Raw genomic sequence first — 15,183 nt, 5'->3', positions numbered from 1 at the left:
ACGACATGCCCACATCATATGCCCCAGTGATGCGTTATCCGCATTACAGCGCCAGATTTTAGCAGAGCTAGCCAGATCTTTCTTAACCAGTCTCTGTGGTGTCCAATAGACACGAAACATCATTTTTTGTTGGATGTCTCAGTTTTAAATCTACAGAAATAGTACATATGGAATCTAAGGCAACTTTCTATTGATTAGGTTGTATAGAGCATTCTGTATGAACACCCACTTTATTACATTCCAAAAGGCATTTATAAACAACTATTGTAGGCTTAGCTTTCTGTAAAGAGCCAATTAGCTCCTGTGACCATATAGGAGGTGCTGCTGAGGCATTCATATATAGGGGTCCCTCAGACGGGGGGTGGGGGGGATGACGCTTGCCTACCGTCGTTTCTCCGCCTCCACTTTTGTTGCTTGATATTTCCTCTTTCTCTCAGGGAGAGGAAAGAGGAAGTAAAAAAGTGCATGTGGCCCATTCAGGAGTCATCTTTATCTCTCCGCTTCTCCTGCACACAGCAGGAGATAGTGGCAACTTCCGTCTTTAAAGATAATACGGACTTACTGGGGGCGAAGAAGGTAAGAAGGGGCAGGGGGTGGGCGGGAGGCAGACAACATTGTGAGAGGAACCTGCGAAAATCTGTGAGTGCCCAGTAACAAGCATTCAATAAAACACTTGTCTGATGACACCCATAGACACCAAGAGGTGCTGTAATTGAATATATTGCCATCCAGCGCTAGTTGATAAGTGATATCTACTCCTCAGTATTAAAAATGGTAAAAACACATAATTCAATTCTACTAGCAACCCCTAGTCAATCATAATCTTAACAATCCCCAAGATTATTTTTAAGGATGTGGGTTTTTCTTGATTGGGATAGCAACAGGTGATACCTGCTTGGATTCCCATTTGTCAGATTTATGAAGAGTTTGCTTTGACTAACCCAACCCCCTGAATAATAGAATAGTAATTTAAGAACTTCTGTAAAGCTAAGAATCTTGTCCTGACAGCAATTCCAAAATACATCAATCACTGTTTTATCTAAATTGGCATGCTATTTTTATATTTATTCTCTTATATGCCTGATCTTAACGTTCTATTCTGTTTATTCCAAAGAAATCTTTTTGTTTTTGTGTAGGATTGCTCTTTTACCCAGTTTTTGTTCTGAAGCATTAGTGTGGCAACTTCTTTCTTATTAATTACTTTCCCACTAAAGTGCTCAAAGATAAGGATCAGTTTTTTTAAAAAAATAAATCAATAAAAATGATTATAAAAACAATTTGTAAAAAATCCAAGAAACAAATAGCATAGGCATCAGCCAAGACCCTAAAAACATTTAAGATTTTTTTTAAAAAAGAATGAAAAAAAGAAGAGGTATTAGATCTGAGCTTCTTGAAGATGAAAATTCTATAATGATAAATCAGGAAATAGTACTAATTTTACACAGGAGATTCTATATTATACCACTACAATAATTAATAAATCATAGTTAGAACTTCACAACAAAAGGTACAAATGTAGGTAAACTGGTAAACAAAAAATGAACCAATGTTTAGAATTCATAATGATATGCAAAATGTGTTGAAATCAAACAAACATATAACCCTGTTACAAATTTATCATTTTAGATTACAAGGGCAATCTACTAAAGTTAATATTATTGTTTGCTAAACGCGTTTCAACGCCTTATTTGGGGAAGGTTTATAAAACTTCAAATGACTGTTTCAGCATGGCTAGGAATATTATCTCTTCTATTTGACCTTCTATAATGATAGATGCAACTAAAGAAGGCACTGCTATGAACATTGGCAAGACATATAATGAGGCGTCCATTTGCTATTCTCAAAGAATAAATAGGTTTATCTATTACACTATTTTGATAATAATATTTCTGAGGGAGGGAACAGTGAGTTTGAAAAGCCACTATTTTGAAGTAGTACACAGAGTCCTTGTAATTTCCAGGTTGTGTTTGTGTAGTATAATTTGTATTGTTTTACTCTGTTAATTAAATATGAAAGACAGCTCAATTGAAATGAAACTAGTAGGATTCAGCAAAATGGGGCCCAATGATTTAGCAAAATTGGCCTACAGAGAAGATAACTTGCAGTATTTTTCAGAGACAACTAAAGAGTATTTTTCAGTTCATGCAGTACTGTAATGAATATGCAAAAACGTGAGTCAAACATGAGTTCCTCACATCATTTGAATAATCTCTAGAAAGGTGTGATATTATGTGTGTGTGTGTGTGTGTGTGTGTGATACATATATAAATAAATAGAATGGGAGGTTTCCTTTAACAAATATTGTTTTCCTAGGAAGAGGCTCATTTATCTCTTAAATCAGAAAGAGATGCCTATAAGGCTATACTGTTTGCTGACATGTGCTGCATAGAGCAAAGTTTTGACAGCAATTCAGCCATGGCTCTCTTCCAGGATATAAATATGGTCAAATTCAAATTATGGATGTCATCAGATGAGCATTTTATTGCATGCTTGTTGCTGGGCACTCACAGATTTTCGCGGTACCTTTCACATTGTCGTCTGCATCCTTCGTGCCTCCCGCCCCTTCTAGCTTCCTTCACACGATAAAAAAACACCCCAGTAAGTCCGACTTATTTTTAAAGATGAAAGTTGCTGCAATCTCCTGCTGTGTGCAGGAGAAGCAGCGGGATCAAAACGGCCCACTGAATGGGACACGTGCACGTTGTTTACTTCCTCTTTCGAAACAGGAAGTAATAAGGGATAAGCACATGGGCGGAAAAGCGACGGTAAGGAAACGGGATTTCCCCCTGTGTGAAGACGCTCTGTGTTTTATATTCCTCAATTTCATCTTTGGGGAACAATCACTTTTAATCAATCCTGGTCCTTCTGGGCCAGCAACCTACATTTTCAGCCTCTTGTCTCTCTTCTCGTCTGTCTCTCTGGATGTCTGTCTCTTTCTAAGAAGGTTCATGTCTGAAAAGGTGGAGTTGGGAGAAGAAAGGTCAGCCACCAACATGCAACTTATGTGCTCCAACACTTTTAAAATGTAATGACCAGATATTACCATTTTGACTATAAATATAAAATAATAATAATAATAATATATGATGTGGTAGAGTAAGACTCTTGATTAAGCAGCAGTGTATTTTATTTATTTTTATTTAAAATATTTATTGGCTGCTTTTCATGGCAAGAGCTCTTCCAAGGTGGCATACAATAATAAAATTCACATAATAAAAACTGATGCAGTAATAAAAACCTGCAAATATTTTTAAAAAACCAACAACAGACACCAGCATATGATAAAATAACAACATACAATTGCAGCTGCAACCCAGCTTGATAAAACATAGAGCTCCTCTACATGAGCGATTTATTGTCTGCTCATAATTGGCCACTCACAGAAGTTTGTTGTCTTTTACATGATGCCATCAGCCTCCAGGACAGCTTCCACACTTTCCCCTGGTAATCTCACTTTTAAAAAGATCACAGATAAATGCACTATTTAAAATTATCATGTCATTATCCCCAGTGTGTAAAATTGGTGTTGTGCTATAATGCAGCCACTACATGGTGCTGTTTCATTGAACATTATGGAGAATTGCCCAGAGGAAAAATGTTCAACTACAAATCACATGGTTGCCATTGGTCACCATCTAAAGAGGCCCATAGCAAATGTGGAAAACCCCCAGAAGAAGAAAGCCTGGTAAGGATGTGAGTTTTCCCCCTTTATGTAGAGATGCTCATAATCAGGGGAAGGTCAGAGAAATAAGTATGTTTTCAGGACCTTCCTGAAAGCCTGCAATGATGATGGAGCCTATATAAAACAGAGTTTTTCCTTTCCGAAGGGAGGCTGGGATCCCAGGGCTGGGCCCCAGAATGAGAAGCATGCTGGTTCAACTAGTCTAGGCCCATGATCAATGCCAGGGATAAAGACAAGTGGTATTGTTTCCAATGGGGGCAAAGGAAATAATTGCTGCTAAACATTTCCTTACCTGCACTTCTCAGTTTCTAACACTGAGTTTTACTGACACCTATTTCTTTACTCAACTCCAATGTGAAATACAGGCATAAAACTTCCTTCTCCAAAACAAAGGTGCAAAAGTGAAAATAGGTTATGCTCCTTCGCCATATCACTCATCTCCAACATCAATTGTGTGAACTAGGCCTCTTTAGGGAGATATAGACAGTATCCATTGGAAGTATGAGCTATTCTCACCCCCACCCCAGCAAGTGTCTTGGCTGAATAAGGAAACCCATTATATTACAATTAAATTTATTACGTGTCTGTACCATCTAATAGCCTAAGTTCTCTAGGCACCTCAGAACTTGATAAAACATAATATAAAACTTTAACATCCAAAAAATTAAGACATTTTGAAAAGTTAAAAACAATTAAAAAACTACCAGGACCCAATTAAAAAAAAAAAAAACCCTGACGTGAAAACGTTGCTCTTTGCTACTGTCTTACCAAAGGCCAATATTCTCAGGAATGAAAATCACTAAAAGCACAATTTATTTTTCAGAGTTTTTGTTGTTTAGTTTTTGTTTCTCATCCATTCCCACAGTGTAGGAATTCTTATCATGAGTCTTGGTCTACAATTCTACACTCACTGACCTGGGAGTAAGAAACATTGAACTAAATGGGACTTGATTCTATGTAGCCACCCTGAGTGGCATTTGTTCTGGTGGAAGGTAGGGAATAAATTAATAAAGGATTGTGGTGTTGTAGTGAGAGTAATGTGTAGATGGGACCCAAAACATCTGTTGCAAAATGGCTGGAACATATGGGTATAGGATCTCAATGAAGTTTCCCCCACCCCCCTCTGATCATTTTAGGTTGGGGGCCTAGCCTCTGAAAATGTGAGATGGGCTGAATCCGTGAAAGACTTCAAGCTGCAAGAGAGTGCGTTGTGTGGAGACATCTTGCTGATAACTGCCTTCGTCTCCTACCTGGGTTATTTCAGCAAGAAATACAGGCAGGATCTGATGGACGGTGTGTGGAAGCCATATTTGCGACAGCTAAAAGTGAGCACAGAATCTCCGTCACATTCTCATATGCATCTCCGTTTCATGCTATGAGCTTCTGTTCTGCCATGAGTTTGAAGCTATTGTCAGCATATAGTTCTGTTAGAAACAGCTCCAGGACTGGCCTTTGAAAGTGCCTCACCAGTTGCTGACCATGATAGCCTTTGGGAAACACTTCTTCAAAAACCAAAGCTTTGAACGGACAGTTAGTTGTCTTCATTTTTTACACGTGGTATTTTGAGCTGGAGTATTTGTTTCTTCCTCAGCACCCATTTTTAATGGCTTCTGTCCATGATTGTTATGCCTTAAAGACCCTGTTCAGACAATATGCTAAGCCACAGTGGTTAAGCGTTTTGAGCTAAACATCATGGCTTAGCTTGTTATGTGAACCATGATTTAGTGAGCCTGTGCAGAAGACACCTTAAACTGCTGGTTAAGGCTTTTGGTTAAGCAGCAGGGTTTGAGGTGTCTTGTGTGATGCGTTTTGCTAAACCCTGCTCAATCACTAACCACAATTGGACCATCTGCAGCAGGGTTAGCAGCTCTAACTGTGGCTTAAAGTGTTGTGTGCGACAGCCCGGCTTGTGGTTAGTACTAACCCCAGATAACCACAGTTTCGCTAACTGCAGAGCCTGAAGTGTCATCTGAACAGGCCCACTGTGTTGTGTGAACCATTCCTAACCATGCTGGCCACAAACCATGGTTTAAACACACTCACTAACTATTTGCTGCAAAAGGGTTAGCGACCTAACCATGGCTTCACACGTTATCTGAACAGGCCCACTATCTCCAAAAAACCAACATCTCGATAACGATGGATCTATCGTTTCATTATTCCTACCCTCATTTCAATGAGGACTCATGCCTTGAATGAAAACCTCGGACGCACCCTTCGTGATTCTAGTCTCAAGCCTTCTGGCTGAGCTCAGCTGGCTCCAGGGTGGCCTGGCGTGTAGGATGCATCTTGCTAGGATTGTGAACACTGCCTTGCAGCACAACAGCCGACATGTGAACGTGTTAATTACATTCTGCAAAAGTACAAGGTGCAATCTGATCCTGTTCTGTCAAGCTGTCAGCTTAGCCTGCTCCAGGCCTCATTCTTTGAGGCTTCTGTGTCACTGGTTTGTTTTTGTACACAAAAGGGCATAATGAAACACTGAGGCAGGAGAGGGGACATTGCCTGCTTGCACCCAGCCGATGAGCTCATTCCTTTCAGCCCACGGACTCTGATAAAACTTTTTTTCCCCGTCTAAACATGCATGGCTTAGCGTTTTTCCTGTTTACTTTCATCTCCCTTGCATTCCAGATGAAAAATTCAAGCCTACAGATTCTCTGACCCACTGGCTCCAATTTTTTTTTTTTTAAAAAAATATTTATTACATTTCTATACTGCCCAATAGCCGGAGCTCTCTGGGTGGTTCACAATATCAGAGGGACAAGAAGTTCTTTTTTTAAAAAAAAAATCTTGTGATTTCATTTGGGATGCTCATTCCTTTTAAGCACTTGCATAGGTGTTCTGTGCAGCCCACATGGGTGCCATCGTAGCCATCAGATGTTTTGCCACTGCTCAGCTATATGGCAGTCTGTTTGGAATGGGAAGATGATTGGGAGGGTGACACGCAGGGATGCCTGTACCCGTGTGCTGCCCCCCACCATTATAATGGTTCCCTGTCTGACCACCAAACAGCTGTGTGATGGGCTGCATGGAGTACCATTATGATGGGGTGGGCAGAATGGAGAGAGAATCCTTCCCATATGCTATCCTCCTTCCTTTAAATCACGTGCCTCCCTGCTCCCTGCCCAGCTGGTTAGCCCAGGGAAAACATGTTCCCTCAGGGGCAAAAAGGTTGTCCACCCCTGTCCTGAAGCATATAACCATTTGGGTGTGGCACTGAGACGTCTGTCACTTCAGGTAGCTGGGAACCTTATGCCTTCTGCTGTTAGTGGGCCTGTTCAGATGACACACTAAGCCGTGGTTAGGCCGCTAACCCCTTTGCATCAAATGGTTAGTGAGTGTGTTTAAACTGTGGTTATGTAGCCACCATGGTTAGGAATGGTTCACATGCCACACTAAGCCATGACACAGCACGCTAAGCCATAATGTTTAGCTCAAAATGCTTAACCACTGTGGCTTAGTGTGTTGTCTGAACAGGGTCAGCATCTCATATCATTCCTAAAGGAAGGTGCACAAGTGATCCTTGAGGGCAAAAACCATGGCACAAAAAGATTATCCCTCTGCCAAAGCCTTGACCTGGTTGGAATATTGTACGTACCCTCAGATAAGAACCCCTTAAAACAGTCTTCCCAGATGCATGGACTACAGTCCCCATCATCCCCAGCCAGTATGGCTAGTAGTGAGCTGGCTGAGGGTGATGGGAGTTGCAGTCCAACACATTTGGACAACACCAGGTTGGGGAAGTCTGCCTAAAAAGTTGTGCTCTTGTTGGACATATACACAGTGAAGAAAGGGCAGTTGGCACAGCTTTTTGATAAAGCTGTGAAGAGGATGATTTCTCTTTCTGAAACTGGGTTATGAAAGAAGATTTTTTTATATCTAAAATTGGGGCTTTTCTTCACAGATGTGTATCGTGAAAAATATGGCACTAACACGCGTCCCCAACCCTGAGGAACCAGAGAGCAGATAAAAGAATTCACCGTTTTCATATTTTAATCTTTAACTGGTTTTAGTTTTTTAAAACAACAGCAACACCCCTTTCACTTTGAGATTGGTACATTACATTAAATATATACCTGAAAATATTAGATGATCCTGTGATGTATTTCAGTTAATGAAAAAGAAACATTGAATATATGTATGTGTGAGTGGCAGAGACATTGTGAAGAAATGGGTCTGGTCTGAAAAGTTTGAGAGCAGCTGTCCAAAGGGGGTGTGGGTGTGATATCATACCTTTTGAACCCATGCTGTAATGAGGAGCCAGATGGAAATGCTGACTGGTTTGAATGCTGCGCTAAAGGGCAAGTATTTGCCATGCAATTTCTTTTCACTTGAGGGCAAGTGAAAAGAATTCCATACGCCCCTTTGTTCCTGCTCCTACCACAGTGATGCAGCAGGAAATGTGAAAGCAGTTTTGAGCTGTGTCTCTGTGCTTAAAACTTCTAGGTTCAAACTATCTTTTTTTTTTAAAAAAAACCCAACAACTGCAGGTCATAGAGACTGACTTGCTGTTAAATAATAGAAAAGACGGCACAAACTCAGTTTGCCTATACTAGGAACACAAAGGCATTTGCTGTATTGCACCTCTATTGGGAGACGGAAGGCCCATAGCTCAGTGGCAGAGCACCTGCTTTGCATGCAGAAGGTCCAAGGTTCAATCCCTGGCATCTCCAGGTAAGGCTAGAAAAATCCCTGCCTGGAACCCTGGAGAGCCATTGCTGACTGTCGACAGTCCTGGGCTAGATAGACCAAGGGCCTGATTCAGTATAAGGCAGCTGCACGTGTTCCTACTGTTGTCTGACATTATGTGCCTTTTTACGGTTCCAGGTTGCAATCCCTGTCACTCCCTCGTTGGACCCTCTGATGATGCTGACGGATGATGCTGATGTAGCAGCCTGGCAGAATGAAGGGCTGCCAGCTGACCGCATGTCCACCGAAAACGCCACCATCCTCATGAACTGTGAACGCTGGCCGCTCATGGTTGACCCCCAGCTCCAGGGCATCAAATGGATCAAAACCAAGTATGGTGAAGATCTCCGAGTGACCCGGATTGGCCAGAAAGGGTGAGCAGGCATGGCCATACAAAGCTGCAATGAAACACAGCAGAGGCTCATGGCAATTGTAGTGTCAGATTTGATGCATATCCTGCTTCAGTTGAAAGATTGTGGGAGCCAATTACATTTGCAGGAAAAGCTCTCCAATTTGACAGCTATGTAGAACTTCTGTGTATTAACCTGCCTTTTTTATTACCAAGATGATAGAGATTTCTGATTAAATGGGGAGGAGCTGTGCAGAACTTGGCATGGTTGCCATAGAAACCTCACTGAAATTGTGAGTGTACAGAGGAGGAGGAGGAGGAGAATGAGAATGAAGGAGGAGAATGAAGGAGGGCTGGCTGAACTCTGGGTACCAACTCATTGTATGTCACATTGCAGTTTTTAATGCTGAGGATTTTGACTCTATTCTACTGCTTCATCTTTAATAGTTGGCCTTCAAGATTTAGACCTCCAATGGGACATGGGTCTTCCAGGCTGTCCTCAAAAGGAAATTATTTTATGGTAGTGGTGGGAGGATGAAATGGGGCTGCTATATCCCCCTGCTCAGACAATTGCTTAATGAATTCTTAACTATTGAGAGACATGCAAAATTCACATGGGAAATTGTTTTTAACTTCACTTTTGTTATCTGTCAATGAAGAAAGCTAGTTTAGTAGAATTCTTACAGGTTTTGAGGATGCTGAAGTCCATAATCTGCTACCTGGTGATTTGACCTGGAGTTAGAAGCGATTGAACCTGGGATTTTCTGTATGCAAAGTACAGGCGCTATAGTTCTTCACCACAGTGACATCTCCACAAAAGGGGAGTGCCTTTTTACAGGCTGATCAGATATAAAGGAAGACAGAGTTCTTGCATCTTTAATAAGTGTGTAGAAAGGGGGATGTTGGTCATTTTAGCTTTTGCATGCAGATGTGAAAAGCTGCACCTGTGGAAATTCCCACCTCTAGACAACTATTAGAGGTACAGCAGTTCTATTTTCCCTTTCATCTGGTCTCCCTACATGAGAATATTTACTTGTAGGGCATATTTTGTGTGTAATTCATAGTGATATATGATGTCCCTACAACTGCATCCTTTAGACTCCGTCTCAGGTTTTTGCTTACATTTGATTGATGTTACTTATTTCAATCCTATGAGACCTAAGAACGACACAAGCCTAAACTATTTGTGTCATGCTTATTTATTTATTTATTTATTTATTACATTTTTATACCGCCCAATAGCCGAAGCTCTCTGGGCGATTCACAAAAATTAAAACCACAATAAAACAACCAACAGGTTAAAAGCACAATTACAAAATACAGTATAAAAAGCACAACCAGGATAAAACCACACAGCAGAAATTGATATAAGATTAAAATACAGAGTTAGAACAATAAAATTTAAATTTAAGTTAAAATTAAGTGTTAAAATACTGAGAGAATAAAAAGGTCTTCAGCTGGCGACGAAAGCAGTACAAAAGCTTTCATGATTATCTTGTACTTCTGTTACTGGCCAGAGTTATAGGACAAGCACTAAAAAGGACTACGCGTAACAAAGGAGCAATGCACAAAAGTGTTAAGGTGTATATGCTACATCAGAGATATACTAGACATAACAGGTTAAAGTGTCCTTCGAAAACCATTGCAAAGAAAGAACTTGGGATATGTCTGCTTCCCCAAGTACTTTACTTATAGGCAAAAAATGTGTGTTGCTGGCCATTCCCTGGACCCCATGAATTCAGATAAACTTGGTGCTCTTAACATGCTTTTAGGTAGTGAAGAGCTGTCCTATTGCTGGGCTACCAGCCTTAAGAAGTCATAATCATAAATACATGGACTGGGCAGGATTTTCTTTGTCTTCCACAATCATTATCTCCTCTCCATCCACCTCACTGCTTTTATAATGTTCCCGTCCCTGGTTTTCCTTTGGGATTGCTTTTCCCAATCTTTTCCCCACTCTTCCTGACTGTTAGAGCAGTACGACAATGGAACCAATTCCTTAGGGAGGTCATGGGCTCTCCCACATTACAGGCCAGCTGGACAGCCATCTGTCAGGTATGCTTTAAGGTGGATTCCTGCACTGAGCAGGGGATTGGACTCAATGGCCCCGTTCAGACAACACTCTAAACCATGCTGCTTAACCACAAAATGGTTAACGGAATGCATTAATGCAGTCCATTAAACATTTTGTGGTTAAGCAGCATGGTTTAGTGTGTTATCTGAACCAGGCCAATGGCCTTATAGGCCCTTTCCAATTCTACTATTCTATGGTTCTATGTTTTTCTCTGCAACAGCGCAAGTTCCTTGCTATAATAAGCATTTCTGGTTGTTGTTTCATGTGTCATGCCAACTCTGTCTTCCCTAGGTATCTGGATATGATAGAGCAGGCCCTTGCTGCTGGTGAAGTTGTTCTGATTGAGAACTTGGAAGAATCCGTTGACCCAGTCTTAGGTCCACTGCTTGGTCGAGAGACTATTAAAAAAGGAAGGTGAGATGGTTCCTTGGATGTCAGCACCCTCTGGAGAAATGAGCCAGTTGGTGTGTTTTCTGGTGGGAGCTGCTATCCTTCCAAGTGTGCATATTTTCCTAATTTCTTGTGAACTTTCCCATACCCTGAGGCCCTCGGGGGAAACTCTGCTCCAAGCGCTTTATCCAGTAACCAAAACCGTGTAGCTAGGAGGACCTTCTCAGTAATTTTAGCAAAGTTATGGAATAGCCTCCCCAAGGGGATGGTATATCATTGCCCAATTTTATGCAGTTTTTAAAAACCATTTTTGTATCAGCAGACTTTTTAAATGGTGTCTGGTATGGACCTTTAAAAAACCCAGCTCCTATTTGCCATTATTTTTGTATTGTAAGTTGTTGTTTTAAGGTGCTATTTTAATACTTATTTTGGAATTATGTAAAATGCCTTGAGTGTTTTTTAGGAAGACGATTCATATATAATAATATAAACAACACTAATCATGTGTGGAAGACCCAAATATGGTTTCCTTTAGTCTTAATTAGAAGAGATAAACCCAAAATAGAAAAATCTCATGGACGTCATAGAAGAAAACACCAAACAAATCTTTTTATTTTAGTATATTGAAAATGTACTGATTTGTCAACTTCTTCATTCTGATATCCAGCTGCCCTTCTCCTGTTGTACTCTCAAACTTCCCTTTCTTTGATTCTTTCCAGCTTGCACTTTCCACTTGCCATCCCTTGTTAGGAACCCCTGCTGCTGATGTGGAGATATTTTAATTGATGGCACCAATCTTTGTGACTAGCCATTAATATATGTTACTACAGCCATGTGGAGCCCTGGACATAATTGCCCTACAACCACCACATATAAAATAGCCCATGACCGGGTTCTGCCTTGACAGATTAAGCCCTGCACCTTAAAGAGTTGTGCTCTTCAATTATGAGATGTACAGTGTATGCCTTACGCTATGCCACTGTATCCCATTCACTGTTGTAATGTAGCATTGCTTTACTGCTGTCGTTCCATAGTAATCTGACGCTTCCTTTTATCGAAGTCGAGTAGAGCATTATAATGAATTGCGTCAGTGTTGGCCTGTGGGAAATACAAGGGGTAATGATGACTCCTGTATTTCTTTCAGGTACATTAAAATTGGAGATAAAGAATGTGAGTTTAACCCCAGTTTCCGCCTACTTCTTCATACGAAGCTAGCAAACCCCCATTATCAGCCAGAAATGCAGGCACAGTGCACCCTCATTAACTTCACGGTGACTCGGGATGGCCTGGAAGACCAGTTGCTGGCAGCGGTTGTCAGTATGGAGAGGCCAGACCTGGAAGAACTAAAGGTAAGTGGCAAGACTCCCAAGCCAGAGTGAAATCCTTTCCCGTTGAGTCTTCCCTGTGGAGGTTGGTGGCTCCGATTTCATCAGGGCGGTGATTCCATCCTGGGTTGCAGTCAGAACCAGCCAGAACTCTAAAAGAGCTATCCAATGTGCTGAAACTGCCCCTTAAGAGGTTCAGCACTGTAGATAGCTGCTTTAGAGCTCTGTCTGGTTCTGACTAAAACCCAGGATGGATTCACAGCCCTACCAAAATCAAAGACATCAGCCTTCCTGAAAACTCATTTCTTCAGATAAAATGTTTAAGCTTTTGTGTCTGCCGCAAAGTGATAAATTGCCTGTAGGGTGAAAGGAGATCCATTGGCTTAAAAAGAGATGTCTCTAAGCTCAACCTTGCTCACCATCAATGGAGTTAGCAGGGTTTCCTGGCAGACATGCTTTGTTAATTTTATGGGTTAGATCTAACCCTTATACGAGTGGAAGTCTGCCTGCACAATGGGACTTCCACTCGCAGAATGGGGCTTCCTCATTCTCTCTTCCCCACTGCAGCCAGCCCCCTTGTGCATGCCCCAGATCATTTCCTGAGGGCCCCCCAATCTTCCAGAGCAGATTAGGGTGAAGCATGGGTGGCTGCAGAGGGGAGGGAGAAATCCATTCTGCCAGCAGATCCCTTCCACTGGCAGAATGACACAATTGGATGCAATCCTGTTAACTGAGCTAATGGTGGAAAAGCCTGGGGTGAAAACTAAAGCATCACCAGAGTCCTGGCAGTGAAAGTCCTGATTACCCTGGATTTCATTTTATTTGCCGATGCAGTTCGAACGCTTGGTGGCTGCAGCATGGCACCTGCTGTGTGAGCATATTTGGTGGTGGTGTTTCCCCCACCCACCCCGGATCTCTTTTTGGAAAGCTTTCACTGCCAATTGCAAATGCTCAAGATTGCGTAATGCAGATTAGTTACCCCTTAACATGCTTTGTCTACCCTTCTGGAGGGAGAAGGCATTTTATGGTTTATGGCTAGTTTATGCCATTATTATTTTTTCTGGGTTGAAAGTGTGAGTTGGCTCAACTGCATATGTTGAGCTGGCCTCATTAACAGCTCAACCAATGCTAAGGTTGTAACAACGCCGAGAGATTCAGTAGAATATGCGCAAAAAACACAAAGTGGATGCTCAGATTGTTATAAGAGGTCACATTAATTGGCCCTCAGCCTGAGCATGAAGCATTACAAATTGGAACAATCCTCTGAATAGTTAGCAGACTGAGATGTCTTCACAAAGAGGCTTTGGGTGTGTGCTAAATAGTAGCTTTTTACTTCTGTCTAAGGGCCAGTCAAGAGGTGGACGCCATAGAGGCCACTTGCAGTAAACCAGAGCAACTTGTTTCATGGATTCCCTCCTTTGTATGGGGAGTTTCTATGCCACAGGCAGCTACCACTAGAGAACATCTGGAAATGACATCCGTATTTTCCACACAATAGTGGCAAGCCATATATGCAAGAGCCACTGTGTTGAGTCGCTGTTTCAGGTAGCCTCTTGTGTTGGCTGTAAGATGTTGACCAGTTTCAAGGCACAATCTACATTCCATTTGTTTTAATTGTTGTGAATCATGTGCTCAAATGGCCATGGATCACATATGGAATTAACTGCTGGATAAAACTAGTACCAGAATTATTATTATTATTATTATTATTACTATTATTTATTTATATAGCACCATCAATGTACATGGTGCTGTACAGAGTAAAACAGTGTATTGAGGCAACTGGCTATCAGCTTTTTTAGAATACCATGCAGTGATAAGAAAGCAGTCATTTTAAACCTTTCTAAATAATGGCCCCAAAAAAATCTGATTTGGAACTAAAGAGTTAAATGCTTTTTTTGGACAGAAAACCACAGAGAAATGTTTCTTGCTGAAAACATGTGACCTTATTTGTTGTTTAATATTCAGACTTCATCTAAATTTTATGATGGCAACTTCATGGCTTGTCCACTGAAAATCTGTCAAGGATATAAAATTGTGTATCATTTTTAAAAGACAGCTTGTAAAATTAAAATAAATCTGTAATACTAAAAAAAAAGCTGAAATCTCCAGTGGCTATTATATGATCTTGTAATATTTTCCTTAAAGTAGGAACTTTGTGCAAGCAGGCAAAATCAATTCTATAAATCCAATGTTGAAAGAATATTGGGGTTGAGAGAAAAAGGGTATTTATTTAATAATTTACATGTTTGGAGTGCACATTGTCTCTTAGGGCTTACTTGCGTCTCTCCCCAAACCTAGGAGAGTGAAGAAATCAAGAGGAATTAATATATCTCTATTAAATGAAAAAGGACCACAGATGCTTCCTGAATCTGGGATTACTTTAGGGTTCTAGTATTAAAATACTAGGACAGGAAGGAGGAGGAGACCTTGTGGCACCTTCAAGACAGTTTTATTGTGTCAGAATCTTTAGTGGACCAGAGCCCATTTCATTATATGCATGAAGTCTTAGATGGCAGCTATATAGATAGGTATATAGGAGAGGCCAAAACATTCTAAAGAGTGAAATGTAAGAGGGTACCGTCTGTGATGTTTCTCTGTAAAGAAAAGCAGAAAAAAGGGCACATTATTTGTCTAGGGCAGCTGTTTTCAAATTGAGTTCTGGGAAAGCATG

General features: G+C 41.0%; 1 protein-coding gene across 1 annotated transcript in view; it reads left to right on the top strand.

Moving 5' to 3' along the window:
• Positions 1-15,183, top strand: part of DNAH9 (dynein axonemal heavy chain 9) — a 213,083-nt gene that overhangs the window by 132,872 nt on the left and 65,028 nt on the right. The window contains exons 45-48 of the mRNA XM_063120447.1: positions 4,819-5,007; positions 8,510-8,745; positions 11,086-11,208; positions 12,329-12,533. Of these exons, the coding sequence (XP_062976517.1) occupies positions 4,819-5,007; positions 8,510-8,745; positions 11,086-11,208; positions 12,329-12,533 (753 nt within the window). The remainder of the gene's footprint in view (positions 1-4,818; positions 5,008-8,509; positions 8,746-11,085; positions 11,209-12,328; positions 12,534-15,183) is intronic.

This window comes from Elgaria multicarinata, chromosome 3 (assembly GCF_023053635.1).
Source record: "Elgaria multicarinata webbii isolate HBS135686 ecotype San Diego chromosome 3, rElgMul1.1.pri, whole genome shotgun sequence".
NCBI classification, from domain to species: domain Eukaryota; kingdom Metazoa; phylum Chordata; class Lepidosauria; order Squamata; family Anguidae; genus Elgaria; species Elgaria multicarinata.
The sequence above is the reverse complement of the archived record's forward strand: the minus strand, read 5'-3'. Positions and strand labels throughout refer to the sequence as shown.